Source organism: Solanum dulcamara, chromosome 3 (assembly GCF_947179165.1).
Source record: "Solanum dulcamara chromosome 3, daSolDulc1.2, whole genome shotgun sequence".
In the NCBI taxonomy this organism is placed as follows: Eukaryota; Viridiplantae; Streptophyta; class Magnoliopsida; order Solanales; family Solanaceae; genus Solanum; species Solanum dulcamara.
In genome coordinates, this window is record NC_077239.1 from 1,077,476 (window position 1) to 1,099,512 (window position 22,037).

The window sequence follows — 22,037 nt, forward strand, 5'->3', positions numbered from 1 at the left end:
AAATATGACGAATTTTAATAGAGGGGACGGTGATGAACTTGGAAATTTGTTTTAATTATAAAACCCAAAACCAAAAAGCCCATTAATATGCATTATTTTCTGGGAAATAAATAAGGAAAAAGACAAAATTTGTTAAAAAAAAAAGGAAAAACAATAATGTATTTTTGCATGAAGAACTCGAAAATAAAGGCTTAATAAAACTATATAAGACGCTTGGCAGAGAATATTGCAACCATTTCTCACCAATTGACTCTTCTCTTTTTTTTCTTTCTCTTCACTTTTCCCCAAGAAAATAAATACACAACATATATAATTTTAATTTCAATAGATATATAAGGAAGATTGTAATTATAATTATTAGTACTATAGTTTTCCTAGTTAGTAATTTTATTTTATTTTTGTTTTAAAAAAAATGAAGATTTGTTCATTATGGTGTACTAAATCAGCATCAACAAGACTTTTGTGTATTATGATTCCATTTATTTTGGTTTCTATTTTTTTTGCATTTGGGAATTTAAAGAATTCATCTTTTTCTACTTCAACTTGGTTTTTCAGTTCAGGTTAATATTATTATTATTAGTTCAATATTGATGTTTTTTTAAGTGGTATAATAATGTTTTAAAGGTTATTTTGGTAATTATTTCTGTTTTTTTTTCTTCAAATAGGCAAAAGTAATTCCGGCGACGGCAGCGGTGAGCGGCCGGAGTTGGTGGCGGTGGTGGTCAACAGTGGCGCTGACCGTGAAGAGGCTATTTTGGAAGATTATAAGTTTAATATTAGTAATAGTTTTTCTCCACTTACTGCTGAAGCTAATCAAGAATCTGAAGAAGAATTTCAACAAAATGAGAAACCAGTAAGTTTTTTTTTTAAAAATAAAAATATTTTTAGTGTTTTAATTAGAAGAATTTGTGGGGATTTTTTTTTTTTTTTGCATGTGTCTTTTTTTTGTGTGTGATGCTTTTTAATATTTTTTCTTCTTACTTTTAATGTTTTAGAAGAATTTTCTTTTATTATATGCATGTACCTGTTTTTTGGTTTCACTCTGTGATGACTTTTTTTCCCTCTATGTTTTCCATTTTTAATGTTTTAGAGGAATTTTTTGGTTTCACTTTGACGAATTTCTTTTTTTGAAAAAGGTAGAGCCTGAAATCAGAGTTTTTCTTAAATAACAATAACATAGGTAGTGTAGTTCCTCGGTGGTGTCTAGGGAGGGTAATATGTACTTTTTACTATTTCATCGAGAGGTTAAAACTTAAGAGTTGGTTTGAATTGGCTTATTTTAGGCGTTTTAAAGTCAAAATAGTTTTTCAGCACTTGTGCCGTATTTGGAGCGGATTAAAAAGTGTTTTGATAGAAATTCTAACTTATAGCGATTGACTTTAGCTCGTCCAAACAGGCAGTTAGAAGTATTAGTTTTTATACCATGATCGGGGAAAAGAAAAGAAGAAAAGCCAAATTTGATTACTTTCTTTTTCTTTTTATTTTTGTTGACTTTACCTTATTTTGAAGTGATTTCATAATTTAAAGCAAATATTACTATTAATTAATACTAGTACTTAATATTAGTGTGGAAATAATTTGCATGAACAAACCAATTATTGTTTACTTTTTGATGAGCTAGTTCAAGTTCTGTAATTTGGTAATTTTGTAGTGATCATCATGGACGAATCTTCCCCTTTTTTGGATCGAAGATTGATCGATAATTAATATAGATGCATCTTTTAAGTAGGTTATTACACAAAAGAATGAAACTTTTAACATTTCATTGGAGAAACAACATGAGTTGCCTTCTTTGAATGAAACTCATGCTCTTCCAATTGAACCCAAAATCAAGAAAAAGTTTCCTAATTTGAGGAGGCTAGAAGTCAAATTGGGTAAAGCTCGAGCCGCCATCAAAGAAGTCACTACATTTGGAAATCAAACGGATGATTCCGACTATGTTCCATCCGGTCCAATGTATTGGAATGCCAAAGCTTTTCATAGGTATGGCTCTATTTTTATTGGTTGTGGAGAAGTTTTCTACTTTTTTTTTTGGTCGGATATGATCGTTTGGTCCTATATTTTTCGTTGTAATGCGTTTAGATAATTCTGTTGAGCTAGACATGTTAATGGAATAGTACTCCATTCATTGTCATAACATTGCTAAAATATGATTAGTTCAGATATTCCAACCGGTCCAATGTATTGGAATCCCAATGCTTTTCATAGGTATGGGACTGTTTTTCAATCATATGATCGTTTGCTTGGTCCTGTATTTTTCCGTCATTGTGATATGTGTTCTGATAATTCTGTTGAGGTAGACATGTTAATGGAATAGTATTCTAGTCGTTGCCATGTTGTAAATATGTTCCAATAATCCGATGTATCGGAATGCTAATACTTTCATAGATATGGCTCTGTTTTAATTGGTTGCCGAGAAGTCTTCTGCTTTTTTTTTGTTGGTTCGAGATGATAGTTTGGTCCTATATTTTTCCGTCGTTGTGATATGCGTTTAGATAATTCTGTTGAGGTAGACATGTTATGAAATAGTATTCTAGTCGTTGTCATAACAAATATTGGTGGAAATATGTTTAGTCCAGACGTTCCAACCGGTTCAATGTACTGGAATGCCAATGCTTTTCATAGGTGTGGCTCTGTTTTTTCGATCATTAATATAACATGATTTTTTTTTGGTAATCTACTTGGCACCTCGTTATCGATAAGTCTATTTTGTTTTTGTCTGATATGATCGTTTGGTACTATATTTTTCCTTCTTTATGATAGATAATTCTCTTGAGGGGGACATATAAATGGAATAAAATTCTACTGTTTGCCATGACGTTTGGTGGAAGTATGTTTAGTCGTTGTCGCTTTAACTAATAGTTATGTTAGAATATTCTCATTTTGCCTTCTTGCAATAGAAAAAAATCGTCGACCTTGTCATGTTAAATGTTGATGCACTAAGTATGTTGTCGCGTATAATTTAAAAGCAAAAACAGAGTCAAATTAGTCTGCTATGTATATTATTCAGTAAGATTTTGATTCTAACTTCAGGAGTTACTTGGAAATGGAAAAGCAATTCAAGGTATTCGTGTATGAAGAAGGAGAACAGCCAATTTTTCACAATGGTCCATGTAAAAGCATATACGCGATGGAGGGAAACTTTATTTATCAAATGGAGACGACCAAATTCCGGACCAGAGACCCTGAGAAAGCTCATGTGTTCTTCCTACCTATCAGTGTGACGTCAATAGTTCACTTCATATATGATAGAAACTCCAGAGAACATTGGAATCCGATGAAACAAACGCTTTCGGATTACATTAAACTTGTTTCTGGGAAATATCCTTATTGGAATCGAAGCCTTGGCGCAGATCATTTCATGCTCGCTTGCCATGATTGGGTAAGAATCTTACATCCTCTCCTAGCTACTACGTACATTGACCGTCTTTCGTGTATCATAATTCATAATTAGCAACTTACTAAAAAATTGTTTACCAGAATGATGATTGTTATGAAATGTGTTAATTTTGTAGGGGCCTGAAATTTCAAAGGCTGTTCCGGAGCTATTCAAGAACTCAATTCGAGCATTATGCAATGCTAATACCTCGGAAGGATTCAGGCCTTCTAAAGATGTATCCTTCCCGGAGATCCTCCTCCCGAGAGGTACGATGGATGGCCTAATTGGCGGTCCATCTCCATCACGTCGATCAATCTTGGCGTTTTTCGCAGGAGGGCTTCATGGACCTATACGCCCAATACTTCTCGAGCATTGGGAGAACAAAGACGATGACATCCAAGTCCATAGGTACCTACCAAAAGGCGTCTCGTACTATGGTATGCTAAGGAATAGCAAGTTTTGCCTTTGTCCTAGTGGTTACGAAGTTGCTAGTCCGCGAATGGTTGAAGCACTCTACACGGGATGTGTCCCTGTCCTCCTTAAGGACCATTACGTGCCACCATTTAGCGACGTTTTGAACTGGAAATCGTTCTCAGTTGAAGTCCCCATCGATCGAATTCAAGACTTGAAGAAAATTCTAGCTGGGATTTCAACAAGGCAATATATAAGGTTGCAAAGAAGAGGTAAACAAGTGAGGAGGCATTTTGAAGTTAACAAGACTCCAAAAAGATATGATGTGTTCCACATGATACTTCATTCTGTTTGGCTTAGAAGATTGAATATGAGGCTTCATGGTCTTGAATATTTGTGACCTATGAGAGGTTTCATGTACGATAGATCCCCGTGGTTCAGCCTTCTTTGAACCTGATACACTTAGTGGAAGATCGAACTGCCTTTTATTAGTTTGTATGTATCTTTTTTGTGTGTGTGTTTATGGTTTACCACGTTTTGTAACAATTAAATGGAATTGTTGTAGACTTTAGAGGAAATTGACGTTTTGAAAATACTTCCGTACATATATTTTAAAATTACAAATTCCAATTTGGTGTTGGTCATTGCATCACGGATTTGGAAGCCAACAAATTGAGGAATTCTGTGAAGAATTGTACATTTCGATCATTATTATATTAATAATAAAATAATACTCATTAAAAATAATAATAATAATAATAAATAAATAAATAAAAAGGTGTACATATTTATGTCATATTGGCCAGTGGCTTTGTGCATGTAGATTGAAGACAGTCAATAGCGTAGAAGGTGCTCGTTATATATCTTGCTTTTATTAGAAAAAATATAAATTAAAACAAGAAAATGTAAAATAAAAATGATTAGAAATAAGAGATCAATACTTAAAAGTCAATGGGATATAAATATAACAACTAAATAAAATTTAAGTATCAAATTTACAGGTATATAACAATTAATTACTATAAAAGACAAAAAATCTCATACAAACAAAATTAACAAAATTGTTATAAAGAGGTTTTGACTAAATTAACTTTTTCTTTTTAAAAAGAAGATTGCATTCAATGTCAATAAAATCTCTTTATAACTCAATAAAAGTTTGTGTTGTGTATTATTTTTCATTTTGCATTATTTTATTATTGTTACTGCTCTCATTTATATATATATTTTTTCAAATTGATTAAAAATGCTTTATTTAAGTCGAGACTATATCAATAACAATTTATCTATGTAACACCTGTAACACCTCGAAAGCTAAAAAGTTTGATTAAAATAAAAAGTTAAAAAAATTGTTGATGCCAGTTTGTACGAGCCGATTTACGGACCGTACAAGATCCTACGGTCCGTAGAAATCAGTGATAGATGAGGTCCTAAAGGTTGAAAAATGTTAAGTCTCAAAAGATTTGCTACAGACCAGTAAGATAGTTCATAGATGGGTTATATGACTTGTAGAAGAGCTTGTAGAAGAAATTCAGAGAGTTGGATTTCCAGGTTTCGACAGGACGAGAGAGTCTGTGGCCCGTAGAGTGGGTTCATGGTTTGGATTGGAAAGTTTGGTCTCAGTAAGTGATCTACGTACGGACGATCCGTAGATTACCTCTGATAGTTATTTTTTAGGGCTATTTGGGTCTTTTCCTACTGTTTTAACTTGTAAACTATATCGTTTTAGGTATATTCTTAAGTCATATAACCGTTTTTAAGACCCAAAATCCTCCTCATTCACTCTAAACCTGATTTCCTCTTCTCCAAAGTTCTCTCCCAAGGCAAGCTAGGGTTCTTCAAGCTTTAACTCTTCAATGAAGAGCTATCTTAGGGCTTTGAGTCAAGGTATGTGAGAATTCATCAATGGATTATTTTCATCCATTAAGTCCCAAAGGTTTCTCTACTTTCTTCCATGATTTCCAAATCCAAATTTCTAGAGTTTTGGCAATTTCTTATGAGTTCAATTGTTTATGATAGACCCTTATGGTCGGGCCCTTCCCTGGACCCTGCGCATAGCGGGAGCTTTAGTGCACCGAGCTACCATTTCTTTCAATTGTTTATGACTAAAGTCATCTTATTTGATCTTATTATGCATGATTCGATCTAAATTACATGTTTCAATGATTTTCTCATGACCCATGCATTATGTCTATTTTATAATTATGAACTAGAGATAAGTATCAAAAATACACCTAAACTATTCACTTTTTTTGAGTTTCAATTCTAAACTATTGAGAGTGTGAGTTTCATACATAAACTATCACTTATTAGTTTGAGAAACACATCTCTCTCTTTTATTCCACTCTTATCATGTTGTGTATACTACACTCTCTTTCATTTTAAAAAAATTACCACATCACACTCCACATGGACAAAATATTTCACCTTGACAAAAATTAAATAAATTATTAGAAGTTAAAATTAAAGATTAAAGTATTACTATTCCTCCCTAAAAAAATAATTATAAAATAAAATATAAAATATTTTTCTTATCCCACTCCACCATTTTCTCTCATCATAACATCTCCCCCCCCCAATTTTTTAGTTTTATTTTTAATTTTTAAAATTTCTTTTATAAAAGTTTTAATTTTTTTTACTTCATCCCTCCTTCAAATAATAATCTAGATATTATTTTAATTTTTTTTAAAAAAAATTCTACCCCGCCCCACCTTCAGAAAATTTTCTTATTTTATGTCAAATATATACATATGATTTTAGAAAAGTATTTTTTACTTGCTGCAAGACTTTTCTTAAAATACAAATTTTATTTCTGTTATATGTGATACGCAAGTAGAAAAAATATATGTACATATCTAACTCAAAACGAGAAAAATATTAAAAAAATAAGAAAAATAAATTAAGAGCAGAGGGTTAAATGGGGTGAGTATAATTTTTATTTTTTTGAAAAAAAAGAAAAATAATAACATACTTTTAGAAAGGAGTGGGAGAGGAGGTGAGGTATAATTTTTTTAAAAAATATTTTATATAAGAAATTTTAAAAAAATATAAAAGGACATGGATTGTGGGGGGGGGGGGGATGGGGGAGGTGGTGGAGTGGGTGAGAAAAATATTTTAAATTTTATTTTTTTAAAAAATATTTTTTTCTTTAGGGATAAAAATATTTTAGTCTTTAACTTTTAATTAATATTAATAGTTAATTTAATTTTTGTCAAGGTAGAATATTTTATCCATGTGGAATGTCATTTAACAAGATTTATACAAAAAATTAGAGAGAGTGTACTACACACGCCACTGAGGTGTGTTTCTCAAATTAATAAGTGATAGTTTAGGTATGAAACACACACTTTCAATAGTTTAGGTGTATTTTTGACACTTATCTCTATGAATTATGTTTTGAGATTATGTATGCATCATGATTGAAGAAACTATGATTTAAGGTTTTTAGATAAAGTATCAATATGATTTTTATGAAAACAAGGTTGCTTCGAATTGAGGTATTCTCATTATGAAAGATTTCCATGTTTAGCCACTTCCTATTGAAGTGTGATTTTCTATGAAAAGATTATCATGATTAAAATACTTTAGATAAGTGTCTTTTATAAATTGATTATGTTATGAACCGTGATATGTTGAAAGGAGTTATTCTTATAATTTTAAGTATTTTATGATGAATTTGGTAATACTAGATTCTTACTATTTTCAAAGACTGATATGTTTATGTATAATATTTCATTGAGAGTTTACCTAGCACCAAGTGGACTTTGAATGAAGGTTCACCCGTTAGTAGAGATGGAGTTCTTTAGAAGCAGTCCCCTTATTCCATAACTACGTGCCCCTGTAGAATGCCCCAATTGGACAAATCATCTTAAGCTTAGTGGATCCACAATAACTCATGTTTATGGTCCTCACCTGGCAAGTAGGATAATCTCTTTTTGGTGTGAGAAAGATACTGGACTCCATGTTATAGCTCATATGGTTTATGTCGGTTAACAGTACCTCTTACAAAGACTTATGATTTTCATTTATGTTATGACCATGATTCTTTTATGATTATTGCATTGACCATGTATTATGCTTTTAACTCGGATTCATCAGATTATGACATTTTTTTAGCTTGGTCATTGCATTATCATGTTTTCAAACACATTATGCTATGTTTTCATGTTCATGCATCTTTCCTCATGCTCAATACATTCCGAGTACTGACATACTTTTGCCTATATTTTTTTATAATATAGGTCACGACGCTTCTTATCAGGCCTGTGGTTAGTACAAACTCCTATCAGCTTTCACAGTATTGACAAGTTCTCATGCTTCGAGGACATTCGTATTAGACTCTATTCAGACTTTTATTCAATTTTTCTTATGTTAGAGATAACTACAGACATGTTCTATCTTCTCGTCTATGATAGAGGCTTTCAAACATTAGATGGTTCCGCGTATATTGAGTTGTGTTTGATATTCCTATTATGCTATATCTGACTATGTCAAGACTTATCTTCTGCTTTTCAAATTATTTGCTTACGTTGTTCATCTTAGCATTGTGCATATTTCAATTGGCTTTTAGAGGATTTTTCGGAATTGTATTCGCCATGTCACGACTAAGGTGTAGTTTGGATCGTGATAATTTATCTATCTATCTATCTATCTATCTATCTATCTATCTATCTATCTATCTAATATATATTAATTTATTTTTTTTAAAAAAAGTTTCAAATATGATGTTTTCGAGTGTCTAAATAAGTTCGCTAGCATTTGATCATAAAATTTAGATTAAATTTTAAAAAATTACTTTTTTATATCTATTTGATCATGAAATTTCATTCTATTTTCAAATTTTCATAAATAGATTCACACAAATCTCCCCCCCCCCCCCCCCCCCACATATATATTTAAACACAACTTTATATTTTTAAAAATTGTAATGTGATAAATCAAATTTCCAAGCTTTTAATTTCAAAATCGTCCAATAAGTACTTAGATAATGTATTTTACCAATCTTACAAATTACAACAACAACATATAGAATTTAATTTCATAAAGTGACTAAAAAAATAATTATACATACTTTATTTCTATCATAAAAAAAGATACAAATAATATTTCTAACAAATCCTCGATTAAAAACAAATAGTTCAAAACATTCCGGAAAAACTACTCCAATTTTAGAATTAAGCTAAAACTAAATAGGGAGCGATAAAGCGTAGCCTCGAACCAGAGCAGCCATTGAAGTAAAGCTCAAAATCATCAACAAAAAATGCAAGTAGTATCAAAATGCCGCCTTTTCAATCTCCATTTCTTCTCCATTTCCCCTCAGTTCATCAAACCCAAAATCCCCTTTTACCCCCAAATCCCCAAAAATCCCCAATTCAGTATTTATGCATCATCTTCAAGAACCTTTAACTCTTCTTTTTCTTCTTCTGCTTCAATATTGGCCAAGAAAGTACTTTTTATGGCTCCTGGAGTTGAACCAGAAGATATTAAGGAAGATATGATTCTACCCGGATCCAATATAGTTGTCGGACCCTATGCGGGTGATGCAAAGATTAAAGAGGTTGAGTTTGTGAAGAGTAGTAATAAGCCTAAGGATTGTCCTAAAGATGAAAGACCTGAATTTGCTATGTTGGGTCGGTCTAATGTTGGGAAATCATCACTTATTAATGCTTTGGTTAAGAAGAAAGAAGTTGCTCTTACTTCTAAGAAACCAGGTTTGAATAATTTGAAAATATACTCTTTAGTTTTATAGTTTTGTGGATCTTTTGAATTACTCAGCTTAGATATAGTGGGAGGTGGTATGTATCTTCGCAAAAGCTAGTTGGATATAGTGGGTATGAGGAGAGCTGGAGGTAAACTGTAGAAGTATTGAATATAGGTGATTAGACGTTACAGGACGTAACTCTACCATGATAGAAAGTTATTAGGTAGTTGAGTTTGATTTGCTTTTCGGTAGGATTAGGCTTGGTGGGAGTTTGGGAGCATCGTGTATGTCATAGTACTAGTCTTATACATGTAGTGTCTTGGTTTAGATATATGTTACTATCTGTTGTCTATTGTGTTTAAGTTACTGCATTATTTAGCGTTGTTAGTGTTCTTTTTTGATGCTCCGTACTGCTCTGCTTGTTAATTGACATGTTTTCTTTACTTTCGTATTCCCTTTTATCATAAATACTTTGATTTGCTGTAGTTGAGCTAAGAGTCTTTTAGAAACAACCTCTCTACCTCCACGAGGTAGGGGTAAGGTTTGTGCATACTCAACCCTCCCTGAACTCCACTTTTTTGGGATTTCATTGGGTATCTTGTTGTTGTTGGTTAAATTACTGAGCTTGTTATAGTTAGCAGAACTAGAATTTTCACTAAAGGGATTCAAAATATAAAAAATAAATAATACACCATAATTTTTCGACGAAGGGGGTTTAGACAAACCCTTGTTGTGGGGTCCATCCCATGAATTTTTTAGTCAATAATTGCTGCTGCAATAGTGGAAATACGATGAAAAAATAATGACATCAAGAATTTTACGTGAAAGTCCTTTTAAATAAGAAAAAAACGATGGGCCAAGAGGAGCAACTGATATTAGTAAGAAATTTTACACCGTGTAGTCACGAGTACAATACTCAAAATGACTTACACACTCAAAAGGAATAACACTCTTTTGATTTACCACCTTACTAAAATATCGCTCACACTATTTTTTTCACAAATTATTTTCTTATATATAGTCTATGGGAACCTCACAATTCTCTAAATATTTTTCTCTCTATGAATTAGTGTATTTATGATGAAGAAGTTCTCTATTTATAGAGAAATTTCCAACAAGTTGAGCCAATCAGAAGGATTCATTAGTTTCAATTTGCACCTACAAATTGCACCGTTCAATATTTGCTTGCATCTATTGTTCATTCAATGTTTGCTGTAATGTTTCAAATTCAACATTTACTTTTAACAATTCTTGAAGCAATTGTTGATGAAAAATTTCAGCTGCGCTTTTGATAACAATTGCTACTGCAATTATTGACTAAAAAATTCATGGGATGGACCCCACACATTTAAGAGTATTTGGTTGCAAAGCTTTTGTACATATGCCAAAAAATGAGAAGTGAAAGTTAGATGCCAAGACAAGGCAGTGCATCTTTATTGAATATGACCTTGATGAATTTGGTTACAGGCTATATGATCCAATTGAAAAAAAGCTTGTGAGAAGCCACAATATCGTCTTCATGGAAAATCAAACCATTGAGGATATTGACAAAGCGGAGAAGCTAAAATCTTCGAGTTCAGATGGACTCGTCCATCTTGATCAAGTTCCTCATAAAAGTGTGTAGGACGTTGTTGGGCTTGATGATTATGGTAATGCTCAGAATCAAATCCCAGATCAACATGTTGATGTTGATAATAACAATGATGTTGTTGTTGATGATACTCCTACTCATGAAGTTGTGGATGAATCAAATATTTCTCCTAGGAGGTCCACAAGATAGCGTATTCCTTCCTCTCGCTATTCACCTAATAAGTATGTGCTACTCACTGACGGAGGTGAACCAGAGTGTTATGAGGAGGCCATGGAATATGAGCATAAGGATCAATGGATTGAAGCCATGCAAGATAAGATGAAATCCTTTCACGAGAACCACACTTATGAGTTGGTAAAATTGCCTAAGGGCATGAGAGCTTTGAAGAACAAGTGGGTGTTCAAAGTTAAAGTTGAAGAACACAGCTTGAAGCCCAGGTACAAAGCTATATTGGTTGTTAAGGGATTTAGTCAAAGAAAGGTATTGACTTTGACGAAATATTTTCTCCTGTCGTAAAAATGTTCTCCATTCGTACAGTTCTTGGTTTGGCTACTAGTTTTAATTTAGAGATTGAGCAGATGGATGTGTAGATGACTTTTCTTCATGGTGACCCAGAAGAGGAGATTTATATAGAACAACCTAAGGGCTTCAAAGTAAATAGTAAATAAATTTTGTGTGCAAGCTCAAAATGAGTCTCTAGTCTTCACGGGTTAAAGCAAGCTCCTAGACAGTGGTACAAGAAGTTTGAATCTATTATGGGGGAGCAAGGCTACAAAAAGACTTCCTCAGATCACTGTGTTTTTGTACAAAAATTTTCTGACAATGATTTTATCATCCTCTTACTATATGTGGATGATCTGTTGATTGTGGGCAAGAATATTTGCAAGATTGACGAGTTGAAGAAAGAGTTGTGTAAGTTTTTTGCTATGAAAGACTTGGGTCATGCCAAACAAATTTTGGACATGAGGATTACTCGTCTTAGAGATGAAAGGAAGATTTATCTGTCATAAGATAAGTACATTGAACGTGTATTAGAGTACTTCAACATGAAGAATGCTAAGTCTGTTAGCACACCTCTTACTGGTCATATGAAGTTAAGCAAGAAAATATGTCCTACAACTAGAGAGGAAAAAAAGAGCATGGCCAAAATTTCATATTCCTCCGTCGTCGGAAATCTAATGTATGCAATGGTATGCACTAGACCTGATATTGCTCACGCAGTTGGTGTTGTCAGCAAGTTTCTCGACAATCTAGGAAAACAGCATTGGGAAGCTATAAAGTGGATACCCAAGTATCTGAGAGGAAACTCAGATAAATGTTTGTGTTTTGGAGGATCAAATCTAATATTGAAGGGCTATACAGATGCTGATATGGTAGGTGACCTTGATAACAGAAAATCCACTATTGAATATATGTTTACTTTTCCAAGGGGAGCTATATCATGGCAGTCATTGTTGCAGAAGTGTGTGGCACTGTCTACAACTAAAACTGAGTATATTGCGGCTACTGAAGTTGGCAAGGAGATGATATGGCTCAAGCAATTTCTTCAGGAGCTTGGCTTGCATCAAGAGGAGTATGTCGTCTATTGTGACAGTCAAAGTGCAATAGACTTGAGCAAGAACTCCATGTACCATGCAAGGACAAAACACATAGACGTGAGTTATCACTGGATTCGAGAAAAGATAGAAGACGAATCTATGCAGGTTGAAAAGATTTCTATAAATTAGAATCCTGCAAATATGCTGACAAAAGTGGTAACAAAGGACAAGTTTGATTTTTGCAAAGAATTTGTAGGCATGAGCTCTCTCTGAGAAGATGAAGATACCTCCTTTTGGTGCATGAGACTGAAGGGGGACATTTTTGGGGCCCATCCTATGGATTTTTTAGTCAACAATTGCTACTGTAATTGTTGTCAAAAGCGCAGCTGAAATTTTTAGTCAACAATTGCTGCAAGAATTGTCAAAAGCAAATGTTGAATTTAAAACATTGCAGCAAATATTGAATGGACAATAGCTGCAAGCAAATATTGAACGTTGCAATTTGTAGTTGCAAATTGCAATTAACCAATCCTTTTGATTGGCTCAACTTATTGAAAATTTCTCTATAATTAGAGAACTTCTTCTTCATCATATAAATACACCAATTCACATAGAGAAAAATATTTAGAGAGCTTTGAGGTTTTCATAGACTATATATAAGTAAATAGAGTGTGAAGAAAAATAAAGTGTGAGCGATATTTTAGTAAGGTGGTAAATCAAAAGAGTGTTATTCCTTTTGAGTGTGTAGTAGTCATTTTGAGTATTGTACTCGTGACTACACGGTGTAAAATTCCTTACTATAGTAATATCAGTTGCTCCTCTTGGCCCGTGGTTTTTTCCTTATTTAAAAGGGTTTCCACGTAAAATTCTTGATGTCATTATTTTTTCATTTTATTTTCACTATTTTGATCATATATATTTTTGTGTTAGTCTGCGTTTTTCCCAACACTTGTGTCATCCTAGCTTCCCGAGGTGAAGCTAGGATTTTGAGACAACTTATTAGGTTTTGGATAAATTATTTATATATATGTCAAGAGGATTTCTTAAAACAAATACACGACATGGGCTAAAGCTACTGAGTTTTGTAGCTTATAGCTCCGCCCAGCTAGCTCCCCTGGTTATAGTCTACCAGTATGTGTGTTGGATGAACATATCCATCAAAGTAAGAATAGATGGCTTTCTCTGAGTGTTGTAGCTGGATTTTAGTATTTACTTGGTACTTCTATGGATTAGAGGTGGATTCTGATGTTAATATGTTTAAATGTACAGGGAAAACTCAGTTGATTAATCATTTTTTGGTGAACAAGAGTTGGTACATTGTGGATTTGCCTGGTTATGGGTAAGCCTTTCTTGATTTTGCTGTTGTCAGTAACCTTTGATAGGTGAAGCTGTTTTACCATTACGATGAGAAGTGTTGGGTAAAACTAGTTTAGAAAGTGTTTGCACTTAGCTGGTAGGTGACTAGTAGGCTGAGGCGGAGGCAAGATTTCAACTTTATGGGTTTTGGAATTTAGAACAATGATTTCAATGCTAATAACTGGCTTCTAAAATTAATATGTGTACATATTTAATGATTTTTTTTTTAACACAGACACTTTTTAAGTAAAAGCTACTGGTTCAGCTGAACCGAGTATGGGTGACTACCTCCGCCCCTGCTAGTAGGCTATAATGGTAAGCTCAACTAAATGCTTACCGCACTTGATGCTTCTATTTGAACGTAGTAGCACGACTTCACTTGGTATGATAAATTGCTACTGAATGTTTCATTATGCAATAAACTGGGCCTCAAAACCAAACTAGTTGGGGTAAACTACGTGATTTACTTTGTTAAGTTGAAGGAATTGTGCTCTTTTGGTCCTGCTACTTTCAATTTGTCATTCCTAGCAACTAAACTGTTTTTTTTCAATGAACTTTTAGTTTGTATGGGGAGCAGGGTGATGATACTACAAGCAGCACATAAAAAAAAGAAAAAAAGAGGGAAGAGAAACCACTACTTTCCCTACAACAGAACAACCTTGATGGATTTTGAAAAAAGAGTACTTTCCACCAGGAATTTGAGAATCTTTGTTTCTAGTTGTCGAAACAGCCTTTTGCAGGAATGCAGGGTAAGGCTGCGTACAATAGACCCTTGTGGTCCTACCCTTCTCCGGGCCCTGCACATATCAGGAGTTTTAGTGCACCAGACTGCCCTTTTTTTAATTTCAGAATCTTTGTAAAAAGCTTCAAATGAGAAAAACCTCATCTTGATCCTAGCCATCTAATTTTGTCTTCGTCATCATGTTGGAGTTACAACCACATAGACTGTTAACATTTCAGAAAACTTGCAGTGGTCGAACATTGAGTGTCATTTCTTTACTTTCAGATATACCTGTTCTAGCACTCATAAAGCACATTGCAGCCTTATCCAAGGATGAACAATAGATTTGCAATACAAACAAGCCCTATGTTCTTTTCTTTTGCATTGCTTACTTGCTACTATTTATTTGAATGTTACTGTTTTTACTGCTGTTCCAAATAAAAGCATCACGGTTCCAACCTTACCTGGAAATAGTATCATTCATTCTTCCCAATAAAAGCGTCACGGTGCAAATGCCCAATTATGTCTTTTTAAAGTTTTCAATTCAAGAAGCTGTAATTTCTTCTCTCTGACCATGTGATGTTATTCCACTAAACAATTGAGTATACCTTGTCGCCATAGTTGCTGGAGCAAAAAACCAGGTCATAGAGATAACTTTCCATAGTTACCCTTTGTTTGAGACAGAGCAGGGATCATACATAAACTGCTATCAGAGGTAACTCTAATATATGTAAAAGGAAGGAGAAAGCTGCTGTCAAACATTACTTTTACAGCCTTTAGACAGCAGAGTAGATGGTTTCAGACAGTGCCTGAGGGAGAAATTAGCATATTTGATAAGATCCGAAGAGCAAGACTCAGTTTACAGTTAGTAACTTAGTATACTATGGGCTATACAAATCAGTTCAGCTGGCATCAACCTAATTCAGTGGAAGTGTTGTAAATGCTAAACCAAAAAATTAGACATGTCCATTCATGTGCACATCTTGATAAAGCAGTTGAGATTATTCTGTTGTAACATTTATTTGAAGATGTATTGAAGTAAAATAAAATGTTGTGAAGTTACAAATCTACCAGCCAAATGGTGGCCAAGACTGTATTTGCTTCATATTTTGTTCTTTTTATAGATCTCGATAGGCTTCCCACTGTTTATGAATTACAAGTCTGTAGAAACTAGAACCTGACCCTAGATGAGCCTACTTTATGAGTTTTTGGTTTTTGGCTAGGTGGAGAAGGAGAAAATGTTGGGAGGAGTGGAGTAACAGTGGAGGAGTAAGAGTTATTTTGGTTGGTAAGGAATAAATGACGATGGAAGTGAAAGTAATCATTTCCCTTGTTTAGAGGAGATGTGCAAGAGAAGGGATCTCCTTCTGCCTTTTCATTTTCGACTCCTATAAAATAACCAGAAGGGTATTAAAGTAATTGAATCTGATTCCTTCTCCTTTATCTTCCCCTTTTCTGACTTGAGCATAGTTGTAGAAGCCCTCTGTATGTAGCGAGTTTGCACCCTCTCCTATTTCCTCTGTCCACTAGTTTTTTTTAGTTATGCTTTTCCATCACTTATGGAAATCAATTATTTTGACTACTTCTAAGTATTTCTTGTTACTTGTTTCAGTTTTGCTAATGCTTCTGAAGCTGCTAGAATGGATTGGTCCTCCTTCACAAAAGGTTACTTTTTGAATCGAGATACCTTGGTGTCGGTTCTGCTTTTAATTGATGCTAGTGTACCTCCTCAGAAGATTGACCTTGATTGTGCTAATTGGCTTGGACGCAATAAGGTATGCTTCTGATTTGCTGATCTTCGTGGTCTTTGTTAGCAATTCCATTCTTTTCATGTCGTTAATTGAAGTCATTTATTCCATTTGCTACTTATGAAGTAAGTTATTTCGTACCATTATTGACTTTCATACTACATATTTCTCTTTTTCCCCTGATAACTGACTTTCACGCAACACATTCACAGATACCAATTACGTTTGTTTTCACGAAGTGTGACAAAATGAAAGGAGGGAAGGCAAAAAGGCCCGATCAAAATATTAGAGATTTCCAAGAGCTAATCAGGCAGAATTACAATCATCAACCTCCATGGATAATGACTAGTAGTGTCTCTGGTTTGGGCAGGGACGAGCTACTTCTACATATGTCACAGCTGCGAAACTATTGGAACAATGAGTAGCTCAACTAAAGCATCCGTGTTATTTGTGAGGTAAGATACTTATCCAGGATCTTGAAATTTACCATGATATTGATCTTTTGGTTCCTTAGAGGTGATGAGCATAGTCAAATGGAACTCATGACACTATTTCACGATGAAATGAAAATTCTTCCCGCGCACAATGATAAAATGTATTACCAGCCTGCTTGTAACTTTCATATGTTACCTGCTTGTAATGTTCGTGCCTTCATTTATCGTCGTTCCTTTAGTTGTCGTTGTTGCCTATGATGTTTATTCTAGTGCAATATAATGTAATGGTGCTATATAGAAAATTTCCTTTTTGAAATATAGAAGTTAGCCCTGATAATAATTTCTTATATCCATGTCAGAAGATGGATTAAGTTTTCTTACTGCTCTAAGGATACTCAAACTGGTCTAGATACCACGATTATCCCCAAAAATGAAAACGAGGAAGGAAGAATGCTCTATGCACAATGTTATTGTTCATATCTACTCATCTTTCCTTAGATGTTAAATTGCTTTTTGTGGAGTAATTTGGTCAGTTAAAACACAGCTTATTTTTGGTATTATTCAACACTTAGGAATAGAAGGCCAAAAAGTATTAGTGTGATGTTCTGATTGATGATACCTAGTTTGTGGATAAAGACAGAGAAGGTAGCTCGGTGCATAAAGCAATCCGTGGGTGTGTGAATTGTGATGTAGGCAAGTCTATCTTCACACGAGTATTCCTTAGTCGGTTGCTATTAAGTATTATTCCATGCGTTCCAATTTATGTGACACGTTTTTTCTTTTAGTCTGTCTCAAAGAAAATGTTGCTTTTCTATAATTAGAAGCAACTTGATTTTAAAATTTTCTTTTATTCTTAATGAAATGATTTATGGTTACACATATGGTTGAAGGAGTATTTCGGATCACAATTTTCAAAAATCTTTTTTTTTCTTTTTAAATTTTGTGTCAAATTAAACGATGCTACGTAATAAATTAGAAAAGAGGGAGTACTTCTCTTCCATTGACACCTTTTGATTGGAAGCTAAGACTAGGGCTGTTCACAGTTTTGGTTAAAATCAAAACCAAACTGAAAATTTAACCAAACCGAATAAAAAACCGACATTCGGTTTGGTTTGGTTTTAAATTTGAATAACCGATAATATTTGGTTTGGTTATGGTTATAGAAAAAAATAACCGAATAAATAACCGAATCAAATCGATAATTATATACATAAAATTTATAATTATTTATATGTATAATATTAGTTTTTCATAAATAATTAAAGATATTTTATATCTTTTAATTATTAATTTAATATTAATCTACTTATTTTTAAGGCCCAACAATCCAAACCCAACTCTCAAGCCCAATTATAAATTCTAATAGTCTCTAAACAGCGGTCCAAATTCAACAATCCAAGCCCATTAGCCCAACTCTCAAGCCCAATTCTAAATCCTCAATTCTAAATCTTAAATTTCTAATAAACACTAAGCACTTGAGCAGCAGACAGCAACATAAAGTAAAAGTTAAAACTTTAAAATCCTAGTATCTGTTTTCCTTTTACATTTTTGTTCCTCTCACGTTGGTTTCTCACAAAGTCACAGACTCACAGTCATAGACTAACAGTGAAGGCTCAAGAGCAACCTCAACTCCTCAACCCAAAGTATAAGATTGTCAAATTTTGAGAAGGTTTGTAAGGAGTTTTTTAAATTTTAAATTGATTTTAAGTTGTTTTCTTTTTTTTCCGAATGTTTAAGTTGTTTCCTTTTCTGTTTTGAACCTCTGTGGGTCGTGAGGAAAAAAGAGCTTCATAAGAATTTGAAGAATGTAGAGAGAGAATATTTGAATTATCTCGGCTAGTCATAAACCGAATAACCGAATCAAATCGAACTAAACCGATAATAACCAAACCCGTGGTTATTATTTTACTTGATTTGGTTATGGTTTTAGATATTTAATAATCGATTAAATTGGTTTGATTATGGTTTTAATCAATAACCGACCCAAACCGAACCATGAACACCCCTAGCTAAGACGCTAGTTTGATTTGGGTATTATAGCAGTAGTTGTGAATAAAACACACCAAAATAACAATTGAAAACTTAGAAGAGTGTTATATCAAAATGTTAAAATTGAATAAGTTAAAACATGTATTTGAATTCTTGAAACTTGTATAAATAAATAAATATTATTAGTAGAATAGTGGTGTTTGAGTCAGTTTTTGCACACTTCAACTGAATTTCACGAGATATTTGTCATTTCTCATTAACAACATATATTAGATAACTCTATTTATTAAGGCTAAGACAAATGTAAAGAAATCACCTAGTGTTTCTTGAGACGTTCATGATGTATAAATTGGGAGAGTTGATATGTGCTTAATATGGAAGGCGGGAGAGTTTTTCCGTTTTGGTTTCCCACTCAGTCTTCGAATTCAACTTGAGAAGTGTCACATTGGGTTTGGGGGTGGGTGAGGGTGGGCAAAATATTTTCTAATAAAGACGACTTCATAAGATTCGAACTTGAAACTTTCGTTAAGAATAAAAAAATATTATCACTGTTGTTACTTCTTTTTTGTGGTCAAAACATAAAATGGGCCTACTTAAGGTACATGATATCTTAATTTGGTTTTATATTCTGTTGTCCCAGATTGACCTCAATATAGATGGACTTGCCAGACTGGCCTATTGCCAATTCCATTTGTGGGGGTAGGGTGGGGGTCATTATCTTTTTCTTTAAAAAAAATTGTCTTCCCTTTTTGTGGGACTCTTGACTCTTCTTTTGTCCTGAAGTTATACATCAAATTATTATAATGCTTGCATATCTGAAATCAAGATTTAAACTTTATAGATTCAAATTTTAGAATAATAATATCAAATTTTGAATTTAATATTCATATATATATTTAATAAATTTTTAAATATAAATATACAATTTGTCTGAATTCCAATCTTCTAATTTCGCCCTTGAATGCCTGTCTTGATGCACCAGATAAATCTATAGAAAGGAATAAAAAACAGTTGTAAATGATGTTGAGTGTCTGCACCTCTGCCTCTTTTATCACTGAGCGGTCGTTTAAGAGCATTGGCGGGTGATCCAAACCTTTGCTTGGATGTACTACTTCATCTAAATTAGGGTTATTACGTTAAAAATTATGATAAAGCTGTTTATAAATATCTTCAGCGATCAAATCAAGAGGTCAATGGTTCAAAATCGATCGAACCCTTCATTTTCTTTACTGTATTTGTTTTTAATAAACTCTATATCGTCGTGATGGACTTGATTTTATCAAAGATGATGAGAAGGTGACCAGTGCCAAATATGTCTCAATAAATAACACATCTTTAAGATAACTTTGAAAAATGTAGGGATTTTATTCTATGAATCTATCTCAAGATTTACTTAAGAGTATTACTCTCTTGTCAGACAATAGTTGTCCACGGATATATAGAAGCAGTAAATGATAGGGATAATTTTATCAAATTATCCTTATTAAATACAAGTTATATAAATATTAAAAAATAAATAGTATTTAAAAATAAGGATAAAATAGACACATCATGATAAATTATTTATTGATTTATAAATTGAACAAATATTGTTGGACATCCCAAAATTATATAGTGGACAAGTAAAAATAGACGGAAGAAATAATATATTTTATTAGAATAAGTATGACATTTAGAAACGCTTACTTATTTTTTAAAAGACAATTATTTAATGAGTTTAAGTTTTGTATAACACTGATATATCTAATTTTTTACGATCATCCAAATTATATATACAGACTACATGTACATTTGGATGTAGTCTTTATTTATATAGTCAACTATTTTAACAAATAGACTGTAATATTTATATAGTCAACTATTTTAACAAATAGACCGTTTATATTACATTTTTTGGAATGCGATTTTTCTCTGAATCCTACAAATGCGAAATACTTTGTACATATATATATATATTGAAGTACCTTTTTTCATCCATTTACCTAATGAAATTACTTAAATGTCAACACACTTCATTAAAATACTAAAAGTCCCATTATTGGGAATTTTGCAAAATTATCCAGGCTAGTTATAATTTATATAATATAACACTATAATAATTAATATCCAACCTTAAGACATGCTCAAACCATATAGTATACTGTTGCATTCAAACGATTTCTTTTTCTTTTAGTTTCTCACCCAATCTCTGGTACTTGACTCGAAATTTTGAGAAATCTTATATTGAGGTAAAATATTTCTTAACAGATGTGATTCTATACTCAGAATTTGACTCCGAGATATATGTCTAGTGAAGAATAAAAAATTACTACTTACTACTTCATTACAATCCTAATTGATCAGTCAAATAATATGTCTTGTTAATTAATAAATAATAGGACACCACCACCTAGGATGTATTCAAAAGACATTTTTAGACTCTATTACATGGTGTGCACGAACACAAGACTTTCAACTTTCAAATGACAACTGGATATTGAAGACCATAAATTATAAAAATGTAAGTTTTGTGCCCTTTTTTCTATATGATTACCTGATATTTGAAATTCAGTTAGCTCGACTTATTCAAATTTGTGCATGCGTAGGGTATATTGAAGGGGAAGCGCTTCTCATTGAGTTCTTCACTTTCAGAGCTTGAATCTAAGACTTTTGATTAAAGGTGGACAAATCTCATTCACGATTCTTGGTGTTGGAAATGTTGAGTCCCACGTTGGTTAGGGCTCGGATAATTTGCCCCCTTAAGAAATATTTTAATTTTGTTGATATTCTAGTAGTGACCTCAAAATTACTCTTGACACAAGTAAAATACCTAACTTCGCAACTAGTTGACAATTGTTTTTTCATATTTTCGTCATTGGAAAAATCGTAAACAATAATAACATATATACCCAATATAATTTCACAAGTGAGTTTGAGAAAGATAAGATGTATGCAGATAGAGGCAAGAATAAGAGTCTATTATGTTAGAACACAAGAGCAAACACGGCACTAATTATTCTATAACACAAGGACAAATTTGTGCTCTTTTAAAGAATAGTCATATAATTAATTTGCTCTTTTAAAGAATAGTCATATAATTAATGTTCCTTGTTTTGCTTCTTGATTCAAAGTTGAATATATATATGGATGTTTAACTAAAAATATTTTTTCATTCAAAGTTGAATATAATATT

At 32.9% G+C, this 22,037-nt stretch overlaps 2 protein-coding genes across 4 annotated transcripts; both read left to right on the plus strand.

Annotated features, from left to right (window-relative positions):
- The first annotated feature begins 272 nt into the window (after window positions 1-272).
- On the plus strand, window positions 273-4,403 carry LOC129882073 (probable glycosyltransferase At5g03795). Its single transcript, XM_055956216.1, has 5 exons — window positions 273-560; window positions 666-853; window positions 1,730-1,983; window positions 3,034-3,382; window positions 3,516-4,403. The coding sequence occupies exons 1-5, from the start codon at window positions 413-415 to the stop codon at window positions 4,188-4,190; spliced, it is 1,614 nt and encodes a 537-aa protein (XP_055812191.1). The 5' UTR covers window positions 273-412; the 3' UTR covers window positions 4,191-4,403.
- Window positions 4,404-8,934: 4,531 nt separating this feature from the next.
- On the plus strand, window positions 8,935-21,650 carry LOC129882074 (GTP-binding protein At2g22870). 3 transcript variants are annotated; one of them, XM_055956218.1, is made up of 5 exons: window positions 8,935-9,498; window positions 13,887-13,956; window positions 16,307-16,469; window positions 16,655-16,897; window positions 21,451-21,650. In XM_055956218.1, exons 1-4 carry the CDS (start codon window positions 9,048-9,050, stop codon window positions 16,865-16,867), a joined length of 897 nt encoding a protein of 298 aa, XP_055812193.1. In that variant the 5' UTR covers window positions 8,935-9,047; the 3' UTR covers window positions 16,868-16,897; window positions 21,451-21,650. The 3 variants fall into 3 exon arrangements, with proteins under 3 accessions (XP_055812193.1, XP_055812194.1, XP_055812192.1); XM_055956219.1 differs by lacking the exon at window positions 21,451-21,650 and adding an exon at window positions 21,244-21,262; XM_055956217.1 differs by lacking the exon at window positions 21,451-21,650 and having other exon boundaries at window positions 16,655-17,192.
- The last annotated feature ends 387 nt before the right edge of the window (window positions 21,651-22,037 follow it).

Bases quoted from the DNA above. Each gene is read 5' to 3' on its own strand.
- LOC129882073 (XM_055956216.1), top strand. From the start codon at position 413: ATGAAGATTTGTTCATTATGGTGTACTAAATCAGCATCAACAAGACTT. The intron at 854-1,729 runs GTAAGTTTTTTT...TCTTTTAAGTAG, and splicing joins TTCAACAAAATGAGAAACCA to GTTATTACACAAAAGAATGA. The intron at 3,383-3,515 runs GTAAGAATCTTA...TTAATTTTGTAG, and splicing joins TGCTCGCTTGCCATGATTGG to GGGCCTGAAATTTCAAAGGC.
- LOC129882074 (XM_055956218.1), top strand. From the start codon at position 9,048: ATGCAAGTAGTATCAAAATGCCGCCTTTTCAATCTCCATTTCTTCTCC. The intron at 9,499-13,886 runs GTTTGAATAATT...TTAAATGTACAG, and splicing joins TCTTACTTCTAAGAAACCAG to GGAAAACTCAGTTGATTAAT. The intron at 13,957-16,306 runs GTAAGCCTTTCT...TACTTGTTTCAG, and splicing joins GTGGATTTGCCTGGTTATGG to TTTTGCTAATGCTTCTGAAG.